This window comes from Taeniopygia guttata, chromosome 13 (assembly GCF_048771995.1).
Source record: "Taeniopygia guttata chromosome 13, bTaeGut7.mat, whole genome shotgun sequence".
NCBI classification, from domain to species: domain Eukaryota; kingdom Metazoa; phylum Chordata; class Aves; order Passeriformes; family Estrildidae; genus Taeniopygia; species Taeniopygia guttata.
This window is the reverse complement of record NC_133038.1, coordinates 11,347,536-11,372,617: the sequence shown is the minus strand read 5'-3', so window position 1 is coordinate 11,372,617 and position 25,082 is coordinate 11,347,536. Positions and strand designations below refer to the sequence as shown.

The 25,082-nt window shown below is 39.6% G+C and overlaps 1 protein-coding gene across 6 annotated transcripts in view; it reads left to right on the top strand.

The window, feature by feature from the left end:
* Positions 1 to 12,232: 12,232 nt before the first annotated feature.
* GABRB2 (gamma-aminobutyric acid type A receptor subunit beta2) overlaps positions 12,233 to 25,082 on the top strand; it is a 135,961-nt gene continuing 123,111 nt past the window's right edge. The window contains exons 1-6 of one of the 6 annotated variants that reach the window (XM_072935392.1): positions 12,233 to 12,427; positions 12,523 to 12,575; positions 13,339 to 13,456; positions 14,237 to 14,469; positions 14,596 to 14,687; positions 15,455 to 15,522. In XM_072935392.1, the coding sequence (XP_072791493.1) occupies positions 14,393 to 14,469; positions 14,596 to 14,687; positions 15,455 to 15,522 (237 nt within the window). In that variant the 5' untranslated portion in view covers positions 12,233 to 12,427; positions 12,523 to 12,575; positions 13,339 to 13,456; positions 14,237 to 14,392. Of the gene's footprint in view, positions 12,428 to 12,469; positions 12,576 to 12,969; positions 13,185 to 13,338; positions 13,457 to 14,236; positions 14,470 to 14,595; positions 14,688 to 15,454; positions 15,523 to 25,082 lie in introns of those variants that run through there. The other 5 variants (XM_030284135.4, XM_032750871.3, XM_032750870.3 and 2 more) reach the window with 5 other exon arrangements.

The following is a 25,082-nucleotide window of genomic DNA, read 5'->3' as shown; positions in this document are numbered from 1 at the left end:
TAGCTCTCTAAGAGTAGCTTTGTCTTTCATATTGTTTGGTCTTGTTACTATTTTTCATGGTCTCAGGCAAGCAATGTTGATCAGGCTGTTGTGTGGAGGGTTTATTTTTAGCTTTTTGTTGTTCTGTGGGATTTTTTTTTTATTTCCATAAAAACATATGCTTGACTTCTAGCTTGATGTTAAAAAATATTTGACTCAAATCGTGTAAGTACTTTCTGAATATATGATTACAATCTATTGAAACAAATGTAGAAACTTGCTTACAGAATGGAAAAAGAATACCTGCATGCCCTCTTTCACTTTCCAAAGGTATGCTCAGACTAGCAAAAATCTACAGTGGCTTGAAAGTCATAAAACAACTTGTGCTAAAGTAACATCATTAGATATTTTAATATGAAATTCCTAGCTTATGGTAATGAGCAGGCATTTTCTTGCAGGATGTAGGAAAGTTACACAATTCAAACTTCTCTAAGTTCTTATAGCTCTCCTGACTGCAGCTGGTCCAGTGGTGGGTGCTGAGGTGTGGTTTGAGGATGCCTTTGCCTGACTCAGGCATGGTCACGCAGTAAACAGGGAATTCAAAAATTCTTTCAGTCCACTGATGCATATTCACTGAAAGATGCCATCTGCAGATGATGTGTCAGAGCTTGGTCCTTTTGTGCCCTTTTAATAAAGAGCTAATGTATTAGGGAGAGAAAGCAACTTTTTGCTGGGATCAACCTAAACACAAGAAATCCAAAGACAGTACTTCAGAATGTGATTAAGTTTGGGGGTTTTAGTATGCGTTGTTTCGGAAATGATTGTAATTTTGCAGTGTTGAAGAATAATTAATGTTTTCTCTAAGTTGAATCCAGCATTAGACTAATTTGAAATTTTAGATTGTCACTAGTCTTCAATCTGTTAATTCTCCCAAGCATTGGTTAGTCCTTTTTACTAAGAAAAAAAAAATAAAAAAGTGTGACAGTCTAATTAAAGATGGATTTGTTTACTTTGTTGTCTGGTGCTTAATGAGAAACTGTTAGCAGATTTAACCTTGGAGGCTGGAGATTAGGCCTGATGTACTGCACTGAATATTCACAAGCAATATTCAAATACATTTTATATTTGTGATAGGCTCTAATCCAAAAGTTAAACTATGAACTTGGAGGAAATCCTTAGCATACAGCACATAACACTTTATGTTAATATGTGACATCTTTGTACACATCTTTATTTATGAGAAATGTTAAAATACAATGAAAGAATTTGACCAAACCTGCCCCAATTTAAAATCAAAGCTGTCAGTTGAGACAGCTGTACTGCTCACCCTGTGGTAGCACAAAGATGATAATGTGCAGATGAGCCACTGCTTCTCTGGGCACTTCCATCAGCAGTCATAGGATGCTTCTCACTTTGGATTGCTCTTCCAATGCCTTAACAAGGCAGATTAACTAATGCAATAGTTCTACTTTAAGGGCAGGAGAAGAAACAGAGAGATAAAAATAGGTATGCAGATGAAAACTGTTTCACTTTTCCATATGCTAATAGCAAACTACTAGGCTTCTTAATCATCCCCCTCATTAGTGGCTGCATTTTTAAAATGGTCTCAAAAAGATCTTTAAATGTGACTAGCCAGAGAAATATCTGCATAGATAAAATGGAACAATAATTTGAGGAAGAAAAGTTAGATACTAAAAGTCAGTGTTATCATGGAATAACTGGAATGCAATTATGAGTGCTCAAACAGCTTGCAATTTTGTAATCTAAAAAATTACTTTAAATACCAATCTCTTTGAACAGTGTAATGAGAATTTTTTTATATTATTTCCTGTTGTTGAAGGTGGCAACTTTCTTAAAATGCTTGAATAAGAATCTTTGCTACTTTGGAAACTTTGAGTATGAAGAGCAGACCAGTCTTAAGGCCAGGGACTCACTGGTGCCAAGGACAGCAAGGTAAAACACAATGATTGTAGGTGGAAACTTAGTGAAAGCCATTCAGCAGATTTATTTATAGATGCACAATAGAAACCTCAGATTCGAATGTCCAATTGTGTATTTTCTGAGGAACAGAAAGCTACTCTTCAAACATGGAAAAAAAGTAATTCTTCAGCAATGCCCTATATTGCTGATGCTATCAGTGGTCACTGAATAGTTTGTTATTATGTGTTATTTTAGAGGTCTTGTTTGTTTAGAATTTAAGTCAAGATAAATAAAATGCGTTGCACATTATGTGATTTGTTATGAATATAAAATAAGACAGCTCTGTTTCTCTGAGATTTTTATAACATGGTTGAATTTCTCAAAATGGGCATGATTCATTTCTAAGAGTCATGATATTATGGCAGGAGTCATTGTCAAGTTGTAACTAAAATCCTCCTTAGACTCCCTTTACCATAATGAACATTGTTTAGCTTTTGCTTTACTTTGAAAAAAGATTTATATTGAGCCTTCTAAACACTAAAATCATCTTAACATAGATCCCATCTTTTCTACATTGTATGTGATAGATTTTGATGGATTCTCTGGAGCACAGTGGAAATAAATCATATCTACCCAGTGAATACTCACTACATCCCTGATTTATCTTATTTGCAGATGGACTTTTTTCTGCTCATATTTTGAAACAGCCATTTGTAAAAAAGTTTTTTATTAAGAATGACTTGTTTGATACTGTAAAAAAATATATATCACATAATGTGTGGCTTTTTTAACTGTATCTATTTCCAAGCCTATTTCTTGAATAATGTTGAAAATTTATGCATACTTCAATTATTATTTCTGCCCATTGGACTCAAAGGAATTTGCTAGTTCATAGAACTGGTTTAAAACTACTTTCCAGCACAGTTCATAATTAGGATTTCAGTGATTGCGAAAGTTCAGATAAAACAGACAAAATATTCTGGGGTTCATGGCTGGGCAAAGGGATGCTAAGCACTAGAACATTTTAGTATCCCCAAATCCAGCCAGTTCTCAGAAAAACCACAGGCTTTGTGGTTAGAAATTCAGGTTCCCGAGTTGTTGGTAAAAGCATTCCTACTCATTTTAAGTTTAGAAAACAAACAGACAACACACAAGCTGAAATTTGTGTTTTCAAAACCCACAATAAAGATACGTAGAACTTGAAGGTGTGCAGCTATTGTAAATCATTTTAAGAAAGCTGTTCAAGGTACTGAAACAAATCACTGGTTTCTAATCAACTGCTACCTCTTCAAATCTCAAAGAGTTTCTAAAAGTGATTACTAATGTTTCAACTCTTGCATTTCTAATCTCAGTTACCACCTGTAGATGCTATTTTATTACTACTTTTACTTTCGTTCAGCTTTAATTCCTCCTTTTTCATTTTTATTCTTTTTTATAACACACAGACACACACACACCTTAAAATATATTAATATATCTTGAATTTTATATAACTCAATTCTTCCATTATCCTTCATATTCCCATCTCCTCTTAATTAGTGATTCCTTATTCTATGACTATTTGGAGGGCTTTTAAAAGTCTCTTTTTAAGAAAAAAGTTTCCTACTCAATTTGTTGTACAACTTTATGGAACAGCACTGACAATTAAGACCATAAATGTAAATTTTAGTATATTATTTAAAATCTGTATTTTACCAGCACCTTATTTGAACTCCTTAGCCTTCGCCTAGAATTTTCTACTTGAAAATTCACTAATTTTTTTAATCCACATTTAGGCAATCTTAAAAAAGTTGATGGTTTCTCTGCATCTGTCATGGTTTCTTTATATTTATAATAACTCTTGTCCGCACTACCTCAACCAGATAAATACACCTGATATGTTTCATGCACCATGGAGTCTCTCAAGTTTTTCAAGCTGTTTTTCAGGACCTTGTCAAGACCATAATTTGGAAAGAGTAGATTATTCCAGAGTTTGGAAGTATTTACCTTTTTCCAGCATTCACTGATTGCTTTCATAAGGGTGTTTTCTCTTTGGGTTGTTGGTTTGGTGATTTGGCAGGTTTGTTTGCTTGCTGGTTTGTTTTGATAAGGGAAAAACCTATTCTTTAGGAATTGTATGTTTTTAATGTATCAGAATCAATCTGCCAAGAATCAGCAAGTTGCCTTGTGAGTGTAGTGACACAGAGGAACATATTTAGAAGGCATATGGTAGAGAAAGCAGGGTGTGCTGCACCCTGGGAGATCTCTTCCTATTTTCCTGCAGTACTTCACTGACTAGAGCACATGCATATGGGGCTCTCTTGAATGTGTATTAATTGAATAAGAGATGATTTCCTAATGATGAATTCTATGCTCATTTAGTTTCTTTCTTGTTTACAAAAATAACACCCTTGAACAGTCAGTATACAGTAATTGCTGGTCTCCCCCAAGAGAATTAAATAACATGCTTTTGTTATTCATTATGCAGTTGTTTAGTGCATAACATACAACTTCCAGCTGAAGTAAAGCAAAGGCCAGAACACATGATATAGGTGTATGTTCTCTCTATATATATAAATAGAGAAGACATAATTAAGTTGTGACATAACATGGAATAAATGTATCTGTTCATGCCCAACTGCCTGGTGTCTTGTTTTCAAGCACATTGACACCTGCACACAAGGGCAAAAAGCATCTTTTTGCAGGGTCTTCTCTCGTGCAGTTACACCAAGACCAAATGAGCTGTTTGGGCTGGTGTGTGTTTCAAATGCCAGCAGTGTCTGCAGCATCGCAGGGCTGAGCGTGGCCTCCAAGTGCTTTCTGAGGAGCCTGACTAATTAGTGCCTGCTGAGCTTCATGCTGCTAGAGCTGAGCTCCTGATATCCAGGCTAAATATAATTCCACAAGAAGCCCTCCAAGGATACAGTAGTGGAGATGTGTATTTTGAAAGGTACAAAATGCAGAGGCAATGCACTGCTTCAGTCTTCATATTATACCCACTACTTGCAGACTTTTTGATATCTGCATCTTTGGGAATGCCTCAAAAGCTGCTTTCTACTTCAGTGCTGTATATGAGTTTCTCATACTCACTTTATATCTAAAGAGCAAAGTAAAATTATTGTCTCACTGAAAGATCACTGGGGGTACTGACACCCCACATGCATTCTGCTAAGCTTCCAAAGTTTTTACTGCATTTAGTTCTTATTTTTGGCAATCATATTGAAATTATAGCCTCCTAGGCAGCCATTGTTAGGAATCTTACTTGCTGCCATAATCTGAGTTTCATTGATAAAAAGTGGCTTCAAGGCCAACGTTATATTTAAACCTACTCTGTTCATTGCATTTTTGTTGATTTAGTATACCAGTTTTCAGAGCTTTCCCCTGAATTTCTAACAGCATGGTGTCCAGGCTGCTTCCTATGGATTTTAGTTTTCTATTCTTTTTACTTTGTTGTCTTTTGAACTGCTATAGCCTACTCATTTAAAAATAATTTGGCTCCTGAATTCCAATGTTGCAAAGTACCACTTAGTTTGGTCTCACAAAACATGTCAAATTTAATTATATTAAGTTTTTTTTTTTTTTTCTCTAGCAGGTCAATCATACTTACAGGAATTATTTCAGAAAGTTACTTAAGGCAAAGTCAAGAATAGCCTTTTCTCTTCTATGCTTCAGACCTAGCTCTTGCAAGATGCAATTGTTTGTTACTTTCAAAATTGTCTTTCCAATTTATGCTGTGATATATTTGGTATGATAGTTGTCCTAACAACCTTTGTTAGAGGCTATTCTAATCTCTGTGAAAACCAGCAAACACTCTAAACTGTACAAATATTCTCCAACATGGATCATGTTGTAGTGATGGAGTATGGATGTATCTAGATTCTGACAGAAGACTGACATATACAAGATTGTTTACTTAGAAATCACTCTAAATTGGCCCAAGAAAGACCATCTTATTCTAAGAGTTATCTCTCAAGTGCACAGAACCAGAAATTTCATGGACCAGTCCAGTGCCCATCTAGAGAAGGAAAAAAGGGCAGCGTGGTTGGGGAGGGGAGGACAGACAGTGGAACTTCTCATGTCACATTGACACTGAGCCATATTCAGAAAATAGAACTTGGTGTGACCTCCAAAATGTTGCGCTGCTGGATTGTGTACATATAGGCAGGGCCACTGCCATCAGGGCAATGCAAAGTGCTGCAGGTAACATTAATAAACAACCTTTGACTTGTAACTTGTATTTTTCTTTTCAGAACTCAGGGTATATGCCTGTCTAACTTTGTATATATAATATGCACGCACTATGTATTTCCATATGTTTACATGGACGCTGATTTTCTTCAGAAACCTGTTTATGATTTGTGTCTTTTGTTATTGGCTGAAAATATTTATCTTGTTATATTTTCAAAGTGCAAACTTTTCAAAGTAAGCCCTTTGAAGCATACCAAAATCTTCTCATGTTCTCAGATGTTTTTACTTACATATTTCTTGTACTAATGCACGTATTTCAAAAGGATTTATTATACTGTTCTGATATAGGCTTTAGGCATGAGAATTTGAAAATCCTTTTATTGAAAGAAAGGGTTACTAGTGAGGATATTCTAACCCATGGCACTGCAGTTCTTGCATTGCAACACAAAGTTTGTTGTTGAAAATAAATTTATTATGAGAATGTTTGAGGGAAAAGGAAATGGAAGGTAGTTGCTTATTTTTTTCCTCAAAACCAAGTTTGAAGTGAAGGAATGGTGAAAGAATATTTTTGATTACAGAGGGAGTATAAATTAGAATCATAATAAACTTTTATATTTTAATGACCTTAAGAAAAAAGGGCAATTCTTGATGAATAATTTGTAGCAGTAATGGCCAAATCTCCTATAGCCTGCTCCCATGTGGAGCTGTGGACTCACAGCACCACCAGAAAACTAATGGATTCAGAAAAAACCAAAAAATTGCAACTGAATGACAGCAGCATCCATCATCCATCAGCCTTGCCCTGAAAAGAGAACTCTTACCCATAGCCCCAACAGAAAGTTGTGACAGTGTCAATTGAATCTCTGACTTAATGTAAAACCTTAAAATAGGGACTAATACTAGGAAGAAGATGGTCAAGCTCAAACCAGAAAAAATTTTAAAAAATTTAAAATTTACAAAACTAGAGAAGTATGTAATTCATAAGTTCTTAACATGTTCATGTGATTCTTGATGCCTTATAGTGATGCAAATTGTCTGTATTTATAAAGTATAACTGGAGAAATGAAAAGGTAGTTGAAAGAAAAGTCGAGCTTTTTTTGAGCTTGAACTCTGAGGCTAAATGAATGTGCAAGCAATTCATGTATAGAATTAGGATTATCGAGATTTGTTGTAGAATTTGCATAAAGAATACTTAGTCATTCATAGTGAGCTAAACAGATGTGTGTCACCAAAATTAGGGTAAATATATAAATAAAGAGGCATAATTATTTTACTCTGCAGAGAAGGTCATTCCCTAAACTCTATTTTTAGATTTTTTGGTGGGTGTGGGTGTGTGGATTTGGAGGGTTTTATTTTGTAATGGTGTAGAACCTGTAGAGTTGCTCCTGATTTACACTGGCAAGAAATGTCCAAAGTTGCCATGGTGAGAGATAAAATGCAAAACAGCGCTTTGAATTTGCTGTGTAACAACATCAAGTATGGGTATTACTCAGCTGCTTTCGGCACATATGAGAATAAATTTACAAAGTTAATACCTTGATTAGTATGACTACCCAGAACTGCTTCCAGTGACAGATTCTTGCTCTGACTGGTTCATTCACAGCCCTTCCAAGTGGCTCTGAAGACATTTTTGTCACCCTGTTTAGGATTTCCCTGAACTGCCCATGTCTGGCAAAGCGATCGATAGGAGTTGTTGAAGTGACCTTATGGTTGGCTTGTGTGGAATCAATACAAAATGTCCCTAGGCATTCCAGGGGAGGTCACACAAAACAAATTCATCAAGGCTTCACACCCTCTGTGAGCCCCCATCACTGCTGGAGGACTGACCATACCTGTGCCTTGGATGCCTCTAATAAGACATCTAGTTTGAAAGACTAAGGACCTTAGAGGATCTAAGACATCCTCTAGTTTGAAAGCTGTAGCCTCAAAAAATATAACAACCCAAGGATGTTTTCATTTCCATCTAGTACTTCATTAGATAAAAATTAGAAAATATTTTTAATTTCCCTGTAAATGTGGTAGAGACCAGGTTGGTAAAAAGATTGAATAATCACATCTGTTGGGTGTGTTACAGTTTTTAAACACTTAGTGCTTTGTGTGATGGGCCTTGATGTTGCTGCTCCTGACCTGAATGTGGATTTTGCTGTTAATTTCAGTAGAGGTTGTCTTGGGTGCTGAGCCACTGGGTGCTTCCTGTCCCTCATCTGTGAATGTGTCATGGTAATATTGTACAAAGTTACATCAGTGACATCTCTTCTAGATCACAGCTGTTTGTAAATTACCAAGTCTGAGCACAAAATGGGATGGGTGGAGAGAATGAAAGAGAACTCTCCTCAGTAACACTGAAATATTTTAAAGAGAGCTCCTTGAATGCAAAGTGGTAAATACTGACAGTATTCCTAGAGGGTTTTGCTGTGTATAGCTTCTTGAAAGGGATTATTCCACAGTAAGCTTTGTGATTGGTTTGAGTGTTTTGGTTTTTTCTTGGTTTTTTTTTTTCCCTGTTGTGGCATTCTGAATTTTCCCAGGACTATCATAATGTCCTCTAGGCCTGAGTTGCAACACAGGCAGGTGCTTTGCCATCTTCACTGGCCCTCAGCCTGTCTCCATCCCATGCCCTTTAGGCAACAATACTCTTTCTGTAGAGGATAATGCAGCTCTTTAAAAACACTCTCAACTCAGCAAAACTGGAGTATTCAGTCTTGGTGATTGCTGCTGAACAGAAACCTCTCTCAGTGAAATTTCTACCATTTAATCTGCAATCTGCTTTCAGGCTGAATCTTACACAAACATCATGAAGGAGATTTAGACACGCAGTGACATAATCTTGGTACATGTTTCTTGTTGTCTTTTAAGCATTTTACTATCCTTACCCTATGCAATCACTCATTCTGCCTTGTCCTGCCTTCCTATCAAAGGATAGGGGTGCTGCAGATATTTCTTACCTATGTGCCAATGTGGCTAAAATTAAGGAATTAAAAAATTGGTCTCTATCTAGCTGTTAGACTAATTCATTTCACCACCTTGAAGGAAATAGGGCAGTTTTTTGTGGTGATTTCATGATTTGATAAGAGGACTTCAATTCTCAATTCATTGTAATTCTCAGTGCCTGACACTTCTTATTTTGTTCCAGTCCCCACTGAGTTGCTTCCAACTGTCTGCAATCAAAGCACTTTGGGATGTTTTGCACAACCTTTTACTTGCCTTTTTTTTTTAATCTGTAATTTAATTTCATATTAAAAGACTTTCTTCAATATACACTTAAGTTCTGCTGATCTCAAACTACACTGAAGATTTTTGTTTAAAGATATAGCAGGTCCTTGACTGATAAAATGCTGCCTGGGTCAAGAACTGGGGTAAGGTCTTACCTGTAGTGTCTTTAACCCTGTGGAGATGCATGGAGTTCATTACAGAATGAAAAAATATGAGCTTCAACATCTAAAGTCCCACAGAATTATGCAAACCGAGAAGATATTATTATTTGCCCCTCCCATTGGCTCCTTACATTTAAGTAACAGTCATGCTTGTATCAAATGTTACTTATTTCCTGATCAATTTATTGGACTAATTTTCTGTAAAATACTGAGAAATTAATATTTTTTAAAGGTCAAGAGCTGTATAACTGGAAAGCCTTACAAAATTGCTTTTGTCAATAAATTTACTGGATTCTTTGAGATATGCAGTAGTTGAAGATGATGTGAATCCCAGAAAATTGTGGCTATGTAAAAGTGAATTCTGTTGCCGAAGAAAAGCAGAATCAAGACACTTGCATGAATATTTTTTTCCATGTATGTGATGCAATAGGCATCTTTATGCTGACATGCTGCTTGCTAATGGGATGGTGTATGGTGACACACTAGGTCTGAAGACCTACAGTGAAAGTAAAGAGACCAAGATAAAGTGTATTGAAACCTGGTTCAGGAAATTTCTACAACAGTTGACTATATTGTGTTGTCTTTCACATGAATTTATACCTTTACAGGATTTGGAAATTGAAATCATGCCTCAAAGTAGTTTATTATTAACATTCTTCTGTTAATTAGAGACTTAAATGTTATCTGATACTTGGAAACAACTTTCACCCACATATTTCTGATGCTGCTGCATCTTATCCAAATGCTAAAAAATTCAGGAAACATCACTTTAACAGAACACAAAAGCCTGTTGAGGTGCAGTGAAAATAATTTTTTTAAGTGGGATTTTTCTCTTGATAGTCACACCGTTTGTGATACAGGGCTACTATTTTTGGGCTATCATCAGCATCTCTTCTGTCTCTACTGACTTGAGTGACTGGATCTCTTGAGAACCTATTGTGAGACTCTTACTCAATCTGAGAGTTTATTTTGCATAACGAACACATTCACAGCAACCCATTTGAAAACCTTTTAGAGTTCTTAGTACATGGACTGGGATATTACTTGTGGTGACAGGAAAATAATGCTGTAGCCAAGGGTTGACAAGATGAATAAGTATGATGTTACTTTATTGCCCATTTCTTGCATAGTATCACATGCTGCTCAGCAAGGACTGTGTGCCATTATTTAAGAGTATTTCAGTTTTGAGGGGTATTTATTTTTCCATCCTGAAAGCTAAGAATCAAAATACTCTGCAACTGTTATTTAAAATAGGACCCTCTTTACTGGCTTCTCTGTGAGATTACAGTACTTGTAGTCTAATTGAGATATTTTTAGAACCAGAAGCACCCAGCTGGGAACCAGGTTGTTTGCCCATTGTAAGACGCCCAAAATCTTAGGAATCCTTAAACATGTCACATGAACAGTTCTGCATTTTGCCAATACTGGTGTTCACACCAGTTATTTCCTCTACTTTTCAATCAAACACACAGACACAAGTGAGAAAAAGAGGGAAGCAATTTATTTGACAAGTTGCTTAAAATAAATGGGAGATTTTGAAGGTGATAAGAAATTTTAACTGGCAGAGATAGACCACAACCCCATAGTCAGAGAAAAATTGGTATTGTCAAAAGTGTATAGCAAAGCATGAGCACAATTGTAAAAGGAAAAGTGTTGTATGACTTTGCACACTGTCAATATATAATGATGAAACCCCTACCCCTTAGGCTTGTCTGGGCACACAGAGCCTGCAGGGTTGCTAAGACAATGTTACTGCTATAGACACATTTAGACAGTAGTGTATTTACAGCTAGCAAAAATAATGAGTTCTGCAGATCAACCCAAACATGGCTCAACGGAACCTTTAAATGTCCAAAACCCAAGTATATACATTAATTTTCCACACATAATGCACCATGATATCCACATATATTGAATTTGTTTGAGATATGTTCAATTCCTTTTTGCTAGGATGGCCAGATGCACACATGGCACAGGGGTACTCTGGGCCTGGAACAAGTCTTTGACTATCAGTGCATACACCAGATCAGAGATATTTTGGCATTGCTTGAATTCTTCTTAATATGAAAATCAGAAATTCTTGTCATTCCAGCACCAAATATTACCAGCCTTCAGCATCAGGTTCATATTGATATCTGGTCATATTCAGGTGTGGCAAATGACACATTTCTGTGGTGTAGTGGCAATTAATAGCAGAGACTCAGAAAGAGCTCAGGAGTGTCAGATGTGCTCCCAAGTTAGCACTTGCAGGTGAAATTCACAGTGCAGGATTAACGTGTTTTATCTTGGGACCTCCGGGTTTTGTCATATGATTGCAGAAAGGAGAAAAAATAAAAGTGCCCATTATATATCTAAAGTCAAATGATTCACTGCACAGCATATCCACCATCTTCCTTTCAGGGCTATACTTCAAGAGGTTTGGCAGTGAAACAGCCTGGCTGTTTCTGTGAGAGCAGAAACCTCCGCTGGTGAACAGGGAGAGTGGCTCTGTAAAATCAGCCACGGAACGAAAAGCTGAAAAATGGGGTGGGGGCCGTGGGCGTTCTGATTTTAAAAATGCTTAAACGTTCTTTAACTTAGTTGTTTGGGGTTTTTTTTCTATTGAATACATACATGAGAAATTTATCACCCACACAGTCTTGTCTGTTTCAGCAGGAAAAGTGTGTTTTCTCGCCCTGTGCATTTCCAATTCTTACAAATGGGAAAAAGCAGTGACAATGCCTTGACGAATTGACCCCAGCCCCCCAAAGGATGGCTGGTTTTTTTCCTGGGAGGAAAATCCGAGCAGCTACTTACTGGAGCCGAAGGGAGGCGGCCGGAGGCGGTGCGGGCGGAGCGGGGCTCGGTCGGTGCCGCGCCGGGAGCGGAGCCGGGCTGGCCGCGGGCAGCACGGGCGGCCCCGCGCCGGCCCCGCTCCCTCCCGCCGCAGGTGGATGCTGCGGAGCTCGGCGCGGGGTTCCCCGCTCCCCCCGAGCGCTCCGGCCAAGGTAGCTGCCGCTCTGTATTAAATGGCTGCCTGCTTTTCGGGGCTGACGGCTGCTTCACGGTCTGGATGTTTATTTATTTTTTTTTTTCCTGGCAGCTGTACCGTCTCTCGGGGGCAGCTCCCCGCCCTCCACCCCGCTGCTTCCCTAGGTGAGGCTTCATCCCACCGCCTCGCCGTCCGCCCCCACCTCAGCCCTTCCTCCCCTCGCCCTTCCCGGGGAGCCGCCGCCGCCTCTTCTCTCCGAGCATCCCCCCGGCCCCGCTCTCCTCCTGACTCTCCTGCTCCCGGGCCAGGGTGCGCCTGGATGTGTGCTGGGGCCGGCCCGGCCCGGCCGTGCGAGGCGAATTGCGGCTATCCCGGGAAGCGGGAGGCGGTGGCCGGTCCGGGGGCGGCGGGGTAGGGCAGGGCAGGAGCTCCGGAGCGCCTCAGCCCCGCGCCGGGGACCGCGCCGTGCCGGGGAGCGAGCGGCTCTCCAGCCCGCCTCGATCTCTGTCTGTGCAACACCTTCACCCTTGTCCCTCCCCCACCACCCGCCGTCTTTTCTTTTTTTTTTTTTTTTTTTTTTTCTTTCCTTTTCCTCCTTTTTTTTTTTTTTTTCCTTTCGCTCCTCCACTCTCCTGCAGCGAGTTAAATATTTCTTTTGTTAATTGACGCCCAAAGTGTTCCCAATCCCTTTCCCGCACCGCCCGGGCCGACCGAGGACGTGTGCACGCCCAGATCCGCTCGGTGAAGCAGCACAGATCCGCGGGGCCGAGCGGGTATGTGCGTGAGGAGGAGGAGGAGGTGGTGTAAAAGGAGCGACGGGCACAAAGCAGATTTCAGAGGAATAATTTAACTCCGGTGTTTGTTGTTTTTCATGGTTTTGTTTTTTTCCCTTCTCTCTTTCTCCTTTCTATCTCGTTTTCTGCTCAGGATTTAAATGTCACTCAAAGCATCCCCAGATCAGCTTTCCGCTCGTCTCCGGTTTCTTCCGAGGCATTAATTGGATCACACGCTGCATTTGAAGAGCCTGGGTGTGTTACCCGCTGAGGTAAGTGGGCTTCTGCATCTACATGGGGTCTGGATGGTCACTGAAAGCCTTTCGGGGTGCTGTTTGTCTTCCCCTTGGACCCCCTCCCCCAGCTCCGTGGCCAGGTTTCGTTCTACCTGCCGAACTGGCATCCCCGGGTTAAACATCGGTCGATATCGGGACACCGCGCCGGGGGCAGCGGGGTGGCGGGGCCCATGCCCGCCCCTCGGGAGCAGCCAGAGACCGGCGGCCGCAGCCCCCCGGCGACCCCCTCAGCTCCCAGCGCCTCTGCTCCGGGAATAGCGCCTGGCACCACAGTACGGAAAGAAACAGCCTAATCCCTTCTTACAAGAAACTATTCGTCATCATTTTTTTTTTTTTTTCCTCCGTGAGAAATATTGTAGGCGCTCATCTCCCTCCTCCCCCACCGCCCGCCCCCGTTGCCAGCGCCGGCTCCTTTGCCCGCACCTCTCCTCGCTTCAGGCGCTTCTTTCCAGGGACTAAAAAGTTAAGCTGCCCCCTCTCTCCCCCCACCTGCCCCCATACGTACGCAGTGCATTCGCCTTTTTAACTATTCTCCCTGTGCCTAATCCGAGTCCGTCCAGCCCCCCCAACGCTTAAACTAGGTTGCAAAGCCGCTGTACCCTGCAACTCCTAAAACTTCTCTTCTTGCTGTGATTTATATTCTATATTAACAAAAAGGGCAACAAAAATATACTGGATCCTCCTGTGGATTACTTTTTTTTTTTTTCTTTTTTAAATAATGCATTTCCTTCTTCCCCTTTAATTTTTTTTTTCAAGGAAATTTGCTCCATCTCCAGCAGCAACCACTGCTCCTTTTGATGTTGTGGTACGCCGTGCGCATGCGCTTCACATTAGAATTACTGCACTGGCCAGAATAAGTTGGATCTCTTCTTCTCTTCACTGAAACCCTAAATCATATCAAAAGCTAAAGGGATGCTGAGAGTCCGGAAAAAGGGTTACTTTGGGATTTGGTCATTCCCTTTAATAATAGCTGCGGTGTGTGCACAGAGGTAAGTGACCAAGGTATCTCTTTTCCTTTACTTTGAATTGCAGTGCATGCTACTGCTGAGAGAAATGTACAGCTGGGGGCTGAGAAATCAGAAATAATACAGTATTATTCCTTCTTTTTTCTTTAGTGTCAATGACCCTAGCAATATGTCACTGGTGAAAGAGACCGTGGATAGACTGCTGAAGGGCTATGATATTCGCTTAAGGCCAGATTTTGGAGGTAATTTGACTGCTTTTGCATAAGAGAGGTTGCATATCCGGGCTGGGTGCGTTGTGTATGGGGGCGGTTTCAAACGTCTTGTGGGTGCTGTTGCTTTGGGGGGTGTGTGTGTTGCCATTTCCTGTAGCTGATCCGAAGTTAAGACCATTGTTTCTCAATTTGCTTAGCAAAGAATGCTATTAATGGGATCACTTAAATTACTTGGATATTCGAAATCGGTCCCTCATTGTGAGTGTGTGTGAGATGATACTTTATTAACCTGTAATTAAACCCTTGACTGGTCTTATCGAGATGCAAATCTCTCTTAAGTTCACCCAGCGTTTGCTCCTTTCAGCCTAATGTGCCTGTGATCACAGTTACTATTTTCGAGTACAAGATGTGCCGTTAACTGGTACGAAAATGTCATTTAACCCCCTGCGTGCTCCTACTTCGCACTAGTTAGTTTATTTCGGAGGCGTTCTCTGTGGGTGGCCCTGTCCCCCCGTCCCTCCGGGGTCTCGGTGCCCGCGGTGCTGAGCGGTGCTGAGCGGTGCTGAGCGGTGCTGAGCGGGGCGCGGAGCGGTGCCGGCACGTGTGCGGTTACATAAAGCACCGCCGCGGCCCGGGCAGCCGCTGGCCCCACGGAGGGGACTTTATGCTTTCCCTCCTGACTTTCTGGTTGTGCTTAAACGTCGTTTCGTGTGCACGCTGTGTTCGCCCTGCTAACTCTGGTAAGAACGAGTTAAGTTCTCCGAGATCACATTGCGGACCATCTTGTTGGTTTGCAGGTCCCCCAGTGGCTGTTGGCATGAACATAGACATTGCCAGTATAGATATGGTCTCGGAAGTCAATATGGTGAGTACTTAGGGTTTGGGGCTGCTTGCTCTCCGAGGGGGTGGCTGCCGCTTCCCCCGCCCCTGCCAAGGCGGAGCGGTGCCCGCGGGCGTGCGGGGACCCGGCGCGGCTCCTGCCCTGGGGAGGCGCCGGGGCGGGGCACGGCGGCTGCTCGGGGGTCGGCGGGGGGTGGGGGGCGGCCTTCCCCCGTTGCCGGCGGGCTCGGAACGGGGACCGGCGGTGGCTCGGAGCGGAGCGGAGCGGCGGCTCGGAGCGGAGAGCGGAGCCGGGGCCGCGCGGGGCCGCTCCTGCGGCAGCCCCGGGGGCGCGCCCGCCCTCAGCGCCTTCCCGCGAGCAACGGCGCCCCCTGCCGGCCGCGCGCGCGCAGCGCCGCCGCCGCGCCGGGAGCGGAGCGCGGCCCCGGTCCCGGTCCCGTCCCGCTGCTCCGGTCCCGTCCTGCTTCTCCGGCCCCGTCCTGCTTCTCCGGACCCGTCCCACTGCTCCGGCCCCGGCCCCGTCCCGCTGCTCCGGCCCCGTCCCGCCGCTCCGGCCCAGTCCCGCTGCGCTCCGTGCGCGCCCCGCTGGGAAACGTCAGCGATCAGCGATTGCCGGTGCCTCTGAGCCCTGCACTTCACAAAAAAGAGGTTTTGGCTTCTATGTGTGTTCAAAATTTACCTTTTTTTTTTTTTTTTTTTTTTTTTTTTTTTTTTTTTTTTATCCTAGCCTGATATTGTTTTGGATGGTGATGAAAGAGTCGATGCTTTTAGAATTAGAACTTTAATTTTTCCAAGCTGTTTGTCTCTCTTGCCTAAGTGCTTGCATTGCAACTGGCTGTGCTCAAATACTGAACTTGTTCAGAACGTAGTAATTTGACGTGTTTCTTTCTGTGTTTCACTTACATCCCCTGGGAGACTAATGAGGTGTGGAGAAAATTGGACGAGTCTGGTTCATACTTTAGAAAAAGCTGTTCTTGACTTCGATGAAACTTTACTAACATTTAGTTTTATTATTCGGAAATGTTTGGGGTCAAGTTTTGAAGTTTTTATCATAATTTCCGTATTAATTGGCTAAGCACATGGAATTTGGCCTAACACTCATAGGGGCTTATAAAGAACAACAAAAGACAATAAAACATAGTAGCACATGATACAAAAGTGATGCAAAAAAAAAGTGATTTTGTCAAGTATTTGTGAATGGAAGCTTGTTGCTCAAAGCAAACTTTCCATTATTCTTGAAGAGGTTTCAAGTAAGCATCTTTCTAAATACAAATGTGATTTTAGGGCTATTGCTGTAGCTGTTAACCATGCATTTGAAAATAACACCTGGGAAGTTATCAGTTATTTTAATATTATTGTACTACTAATATATTTAATCCCTCAGTGTCATGCTTGGGTTCTCAGAGATGTTGCACTGGATGAATTGGCAAACATTTGTTCTCAAACTGAATGACTTGTGTGATGCACGGGAGTTTTTTCATAATGTAAAATAAAGCCCTTGGCCTAATTTGAGGATGACATTACAGGTGATTTTACTGTGAGACAGGAAGGTGCTGGTGACAGAGAACTTGATGCTGGTCTTTTTCAAGATCCCAGGAAACCTGAATAATTTCACCTTCTGAAACATTACTTCTGGAAAATTTCTAAGTGGCTAAAAGGGGCTTCCAAACCTTTGTACCACTAAACTTGTTATTTAGTGTTCTACCTCCAGGAGCTTTAAGTACAGAGGAAGCAAAGTACATTGTCTTTTAAAGCATTTGTTTTTCATTAAGAGAACTGTGGGTAGGAGGAAAGGGGACACAGAGTTATTTCTTAGCCAGCCCTGAGCAGTGAGGGAAGGATGAGGGTTCCTTGTTGGGGCTGCAATTTACCAGGTCAGTGTTATATCCTTCCATCCCTTAAGAACTGGAAAGTTCATGTGAAAAAATGGTAAAATATTCTTCTGAATCTTTTTTTTGTTTCATTAAATGGTTTCTAGACATTTGGTCTCCAATTAAAGGTGATAGCATATCAGAATACTGTGATCTGATATTTACAGCCTAACTATATAAGGCAGTATTATTTTTAGTATTCTGTAGTCAGTTTATTGTGTTTCTATAATTAAATGTTTGACCTTCCTGAAAAAAAAGTCTTTTCAGACTGTCTTCAGAACTCAGAGGAGGGACTGCATATACAATTTTGTCCTACTAATTTGCCTAAAGCATTTAAGCTCTGGGTTTATTTTACTCTAAGAAGCCACCTATTTCTTAAACCCAGGAAATCATGTTACATAATTTTTTTTCACTTACAGTTTCAAAAGAGACACCAAACCAAGATTATAATCTACTTAATTGCAAAATGCAACACTTGATTTTACTTTATTTTAATGCTCTGTATAACTTAGCAAGTCCTAATATACCCTGAATATAACCTGAAATGAATGAGGAGAGAGACATACAAGGAAACAAAATATTTAGAATGCAAGGCCTTGGCTTTTTTGCTTACAAATTCACCAGAATTTGGAGTAGGAACCAGGAGGAATACCATGGAATGCCAGCTGATGCAAAGCCTTCTGAGATAACAAGAGACACAGAAAGAACCTTTTGGATTTATGGGCCTGTTTTTTCTTAAGCATGGCTTTGCTGTAGCTTTGTTTGTAGTCATGGCAAACTCTACTGTCTTTAGATAAAGGCAGATCATTGCCTGGGCTCATGTACTAACATTATTGGGATGAAACTTCTGCCTTGGGAGAAAGGCTAAATAATAATAGTGATTCAGCTTGAGATAATTTCTATTAATTTTAATGTTTATTTATTTTAAAATTACATTTCTTTCTCAGTCTTGATATATTGCAGCTACATATAAACTTGTGCCACCCTGTAGGGAGAATGTTTATGTCACTCCAGTGTCATGAAGTAAATCATGAACATGGATTATGAATGAACATAATTAACATAATGAATCATCCTGTTGAACAGGATAATTTAGACTTGCTCTTATAGAAAGTAAAAATATGTTAAGGATGTTCAAGAATATTATTGTTGACTTTGAATTCTTAAAGAGGTGGTAAGTACTTGCATCATGAAGAACTCAGAGTGTACAAGGCGTTAGAGGTGCCTTATAATTATTTCTTTTATGCAACAGAGCTGAAACTGTAAGATGTCCACCTTAGGTAGTCAGAAACTTGAACTTGCATTTGTCTGAGTTTACAGAAATGGTTTCAAAGTACTGGTACTTGTGAACATAATTTGTTCCAGCTCTGGGGAATGCACTGAATGTACATGAGAAAAGTGAGAACTTCAAATGTTTGTGGTTATCAACAAATATAGTGACTATTTGGACTAATTTCTTTGTATTCTGCAAAGAAGAAATATACAGCAGGTATTTTATGTGATACAGGAATGATTATGGCTAATTCCACTCACCACCAGGTTCTGCAATATTATTCAGTGTATCCTTTATTGTAGTTATATTATAGATTTCCTTAGGGATTCCCTTATTCAGGTGACAGTGGAGAACAAAGATGGAGGCCTGTGAAGGCCACTTAAATGGTTTTCCTGGGCTAATGAATTTTATGTTATGTAAGATTAGCTATGGTGCAGTGAGTCTAATGAAATGCTCACATTTCCACATTTTCCTCTCAGTTAATTTTTGGAATAGACCTCTTGAAAATGTAGCAATGAAGATTATTCTCCATTCTAATTTTCTCCCTTTTTCTCCCAACTATTACCTCATAAACTCTTTGTAAAAGTTGTTACAGGTTCATTAAGAAGTACAGAAATAAATTTTCTTCCCTAGCCACCCCTGAGGATTCTGCATACCATGTTGTGCATTTGCTCTATCTAGATAAGACATGAGGATTTCTGTGGATAATGGTCATGTGTTAGTTTTCAATGTCTTGGCTTATTCCCTATTAAATAGGTCAACATTTCATTCCTTTTTTTTCCCCCTTTGGTCTGTGGCTATTCTGGGATTCTGGTACAGAATGTCTTGAAAAGAGATAGAAATAATCTGTAGCTACAGATTTTACTCAGGAACTATATGCTTGCTGAGGTTGGGTTGTATGCATGTCCTGGGGTGGCTGTATGGTCCACCATCACTACTGTCTGTTTTTTTTTTTGTCTGGATGTATGTATAATTAAATATAACTGTTCCCACTGTGGGTCATTGGGGTCTGCAGAGAGGAATCCGAAGTGTTTATTTAATTCCCTGTGTTTGCTTGCCTGGTGTGCAGGGTTTGGCACATGGAGTCAGTAGTGTGTGTGGAGTTAGAGATGATATATTGGTTTGTCTTAGTGGGGCCATTACCGTTGATTGAGAGCATAATCCTTCCATCAAGAGGGAGTTGGAGAAACAAAGGAGCTGTTACCATCTATCAGGGAAAGGTTTATTTCTCAGTGTGTGCCAAGTTTTACATAGCAGAGCCTAATAGCTTCAAAGCTCTAAAAAAAAAAAAAAAAAAAAGCTTTTTTTTTTTTTCTAATATTACTTTTCACTTCTGTATTTGAGTTATGCAGTTATGCCAAAGTTGCACAAAACAATAAGTATAATACTCACAGATCAAAATATTCTCAGAATTGTGCAGACATAGCAGTAATTTGCTGGTAGACCTCTGATTTTGAGTTGCTCTAATGGAAGACCACTACTGGTTTACTTAAAATCTCTCCTTTTTCTTGAGGTATTTTCAGTAGGGGACATTAACAAAGCTCAGGGTTTATATTATGAAATTGGTTTAGATAATGAAAACAACAGAAGCTGTGTTGCTGCCTCTCAAGTAGCAGCAATTATCTTTATGTGTGTAAAGGGAATAGATAGCTTGTGATATAAAAACAAATGGGGATTAAATGGTAAGAAAATAGGGTGGAGCGGTTCCAAACCCCAAAACCTCATGGAAAAGTCCTGATAGAGAAAAATTAAAAGAGGAAAAATTGTTCTATATACACTGATGTAGAAAGAGATGAGGAAAATAGTCATGAAAATGGTTTCTGTCAGCAATATCTCCTTTTTTTAATCCTTCCTAGTTGTTTATGTTGCTAATCATATTCTATAGAGAGGAAAAAGGAGAGAACAGGGCTGAAAATGCATTGAAAATGAAATATTGGAATATTGAGAAGGTGCTGCTTTGCTAAATACTTCTGCTGCCAGAGACAGTTGGTTTTATTAGTTTCTCTGTGTCATAAGTGCATATGTTTCTTCACATAAAACTGCATTTCTCAGCAGACAGTTTGAATTTGGCTCTTGTCAAATTATTGTGCTTATGCATTACTGAGTCATACTGAAATGTGTCTACAGAGACTTCTGTGAATGCAGAGCAGGAGATGTATATCTTAGAAGTGAGAACTTTTACTGGAAACCTTGTTTCACCTTTTCCTTCAGTTAAACATCACAGGACATTTTTGAACTGAACTAAATTACATTAGTATGGATTTCCATTTTTTGTTTTTACATGGCTCTAATTCAGGCATTTTCCTTTCTTAGCTTAAAGGTATGTGAAAATAATAAGAGCTCTAATATCAAAATAAAATATTTATTCTTGAGGACCAAAATGAGTCTTCCAATTGATACTCCACATGTGGATTGAAGTTTTCATGCTGGTTTTGCTAGAGTATATGTAGCCACAGCATGAAAATATTAATCTAGAACATATATGCAGGAATATAGTGAATTAGTAACTACTTTTACAAAATAGTTCACAAGAAATAAGTTATTATGTATATTTATATATATTATGTGTATCTATGTTATACATCTCTAGAAGGGTGATGTAATTCTCATTTTTCTTTAAGGTCAATATAAATGGTTTGTTGATTGGATTGCACTTTCAGGGTGCTATAGTGTTGCAAGAAGTTAATCAGTAGAAAAATCTTCTTATTTGGTTGGTGGTGGTGATTTTTCAAAGTGATCACTCCCTTCTGCAGACCAGAGAGTGGTTTTTAGTAATTTAAAGAGATTGCCTTGGAGGTGATTTGTAATACTGAATTAATAATTATTGTCTTCTGTTTTTTTTTTTTTGTTTTGTTTTGTTTTGTTTTTGGTTTTTTGGGTTTTTTTTTGTGTTTTTCCTTTAAGAAAGCTTTGATCTATAAATATTGAAGTGTTTTGGCTCTTGCCACAAAAGAAAAGATAAATTTATCTTTAATGTATTTTATGGGCAGTGTCTTAGTGCTAATGTGTGGGAATGAACATGATGTGCACTTGTTAGCTCCTGCTACAGGCTGCTTTATTTCATAACTCCTCTATTGAAAATCACATAAAATCTTTATAGATGAGCTGTGTAGTAGAATAAAAGATTTTTATGTTGTACTCTACAAACTTGTTACAAGTTTAAGCTGTTCCAATGGTTGTATTTGTGCTCCTTAGTGACTCCAAAGTCTGTCAGTGCACCATAAATAAATCCTTATTATTCCTCCCTCCCTTTTTTATCCTCATACATCATACAACCCTCTGCAAGGTTTATAATAGAAGCTTTAGTATTCAATCATGTTGAAGTACAGTCTTGTATAGTAATAATTTTTTCTAGAAGTAATCCAGATTCCTTGTAGACTTCCAGTGGTTAATGCTGTAGTTCTCTGCTAGTGCTTGTAAGAATTAAGTAAGCAAGGTTCAGTCCCCTCATCTCAAAAGGATGATGCTCATCCACAAGCTCCTTTTTGTAAGTCCCCTTTTAAGACATGGAAGACTTGATTTTCTTTAGAGGTGATAACTTCAGAAACAGTCACATTTCTGGAGTTATTAAAACTGAAAAATTTGCTGCTATTAGTGGATGCAATCTGTCTGTACCTGTGTATAATTACGTGTGAATTGTAGGCATTAACAAATTATGTCAATTGTGGGTTTACAAAAAGAAAACCAGGACAGAATCAGCCTTTGTGCTCTACTGTAATTACCCTAACTGTGCTTGTACAGGGATTCCCACCCTGCTCCCATTTCTTGACAGAGATGCTGTGCACAGTGGATGGATAACAGCCAGGACAGCACAAGCCCTGGAGGAGCAGTGACACAGGGCACATTTACAGTTTCAGTCTTGCCTGATTGAAGGCCAGGGAAGTAGCAGTGCTCTCACAGTGCTCTCACTTCACAGCTTTTCCCTACAAAAATCTTTGAATGCAAATTTCCTGGCTGAGTATTTTCAAATTAGTTGAACAATACAAAGATCCTCCCAAGACTTGGAATCACACCAACTGCATGTGACATTTTTGTGTGAGTTTTTCAAATCAGGGTGTAATTAATTCCCAATGAAAAGTATTTCTGTTCTAAATAAGAAAACACTTCCTATTCAGGAAATTGACATATATGCAACTGAATACAAAATATGTAGATTATATTCAATGTAGTTTATCACAGGCCAGATAAAGCATTGAGAGTGTGAGCTCTTCCCCTGTCCCTAGACTTGAAAGAACAGGGGGACTGTGCTATTTCTGTCTATCCTGAGCTTTTTTTTTGCATATCTCCATCAAAGCTAAGGCCAATTAATTTTTATTCTGTAAATACTGACAGACGGATTCATTTGTTAGTTTTCAAGTAATAAGATTTTAAGTGTGTGGGGAGAAAAGCAACCATTCTGAGAGATGCATTTTGCAACTCAAGTGTGTGCTGTTACAGTAAATACGTCACTTCTGAGTCTTTCCGCTGATATTTCCTATGTACAAACCACTGATTCTTTGTGATTGTGCTGAAAAAACAATCTCAACTTTATAAATTTTGAAGTAGAAAAAAACTATAGAAAGCTTGACCTTGTACAGGAGCAGTATATTAAATTACCCTAATGAAAGCCTTATTCAAAAAATTCATCTATTTGAAGTGGAAAATCCCTTCTTTTCTTTAATGAACAGGAATTTCTATTAACCAAACAACTCTGCAACAGTGGATTAAACCCCAGAATTTTCCTTCACAACTGGGTGTCCTTATTACTGCTCCTGACTGTCTCTTTCCATGGCCATGTTTTGCACCCCTTGCTGCAGGGCAGCCTGGCTGTAGGGAGCTCCACTCTAGATGGATTGTTAGCCCCTGGTGCTCCGGAGTGGAAGAGTTCAGGTGCCAGGGGACCAGAAAAACAGGCCTTGCATGTCATTAATTAACCCATGAAAGGCTGACAACTGAAAATGGTTTTGAACCAGAGTAGCCATGACTTTCTGTTGCATTAGACATTACCTAAGCATGCTGGTTTTGTCTATATTTGCATGAGATTTAAATATTGTCAACCTGTCGGAATGGGCTTCAGTAGGAACCACAGCCTGCTCACTCTTCCTGAGTAGATGTGCAGTACAGATCTTTGTGAACTGGGAAAGCTAAATCATCAAATGGCAGAAACTTGTGACTGTAATATTTTTCAGGGATTAGTCACCACAATTTCCTTGAACAATTGGTTTGGGCAAAAGGCCCTAATGTGCCAAATGCTCTAAGTGTGTTTATTTTTAGATACAACCCTTGGAGAGAGGTTGTTATTAGGTGTAGAGTTGAGTAAAGGTCATGCTAAGCCCAACTGAGATGAAAAGGTCTTCCAGAAATGCATGTGGATATTCATATATTTGAGATGTCTCAGAATGGTGACTTGTGGTTTAGATTTCAGAAGTCTTTCTCGTTCTACTTCTTGCATTACATATGGCTATGAAGTAGCCAGAATTTCCTACTGCTTTCAAGGAACTGAAGGCATCTATTTCCCAGTGAGAACCAGCTATTAAAATGTAGCAATTAAGTACTGGAAAAGATACCAAAGCCTTTTAAAAACCATTTGCTACTGTGGATGCAGAAACCTTTGGAAAATCTGATCCTAATTTCTATTGCAAATTGATTTAATTTTTTTTTTTCCATGGAAGTTTGAATTGTTTTGTAATAATTGGAAGAGATTCATTCTTCTTAACTGAGTAAAATGAGTGTTCAGACTTTTTCAGTTTTCTGTGTAGACCTTTAAAAATGAATATTGTTTAAAAAAGGAGTCACATTACTGCAACCACAGCAAAAGTAGTGAAATACTGTTAATTCCTTTTGGTCAGTAAGGGTGAATGTGATGTCATTTGCATAACAGTTATCACGCAACAGTCCAGAAATCGTTATGGTCCACTGTCTAATCCTTATTTGTTTCTTTTATAAGTGTATTTTTGAGTTAATAGACCCTGCAGCTCCAAAGAATTTATAGAGCATTGAGGGATTTTTTTTTCCTCTCCAAAGGACTGGTGACCCAATAGACTCTGCTGGCTCTTTCAGGTGTGTCAGAATAAGAGTGTTAATCCATGTTTGATGAGATGTGCACCAAAGAAGGCATAAAATTTAAATGGAAGAAAAATAGTTTGAGGGTCCAGTAGATTGAATTCATAAATGAAATAATTTAGCAGTGTAACTGTTTCATTATTCCTTATTAGGAAATGATTTATTCTTTTGGATAATATGCAGGGAAGAAAGAAATTGGATTCAACAAATATGCATATCTTTTACACACGAAAAGGAGCATTTTTCTACTAATTCCATCATTGCTTCTCTAATCATGTAGGTCCAGAAATGACCAAAGAAGCCTTTAAATCAGCCTGAAATCTGCCTGAAACTTATGTGACTGTTCAATCTGTTTTACTGTCCAGTTGCTCTTTTCACTGATGTTTTGCAATGTGAGAT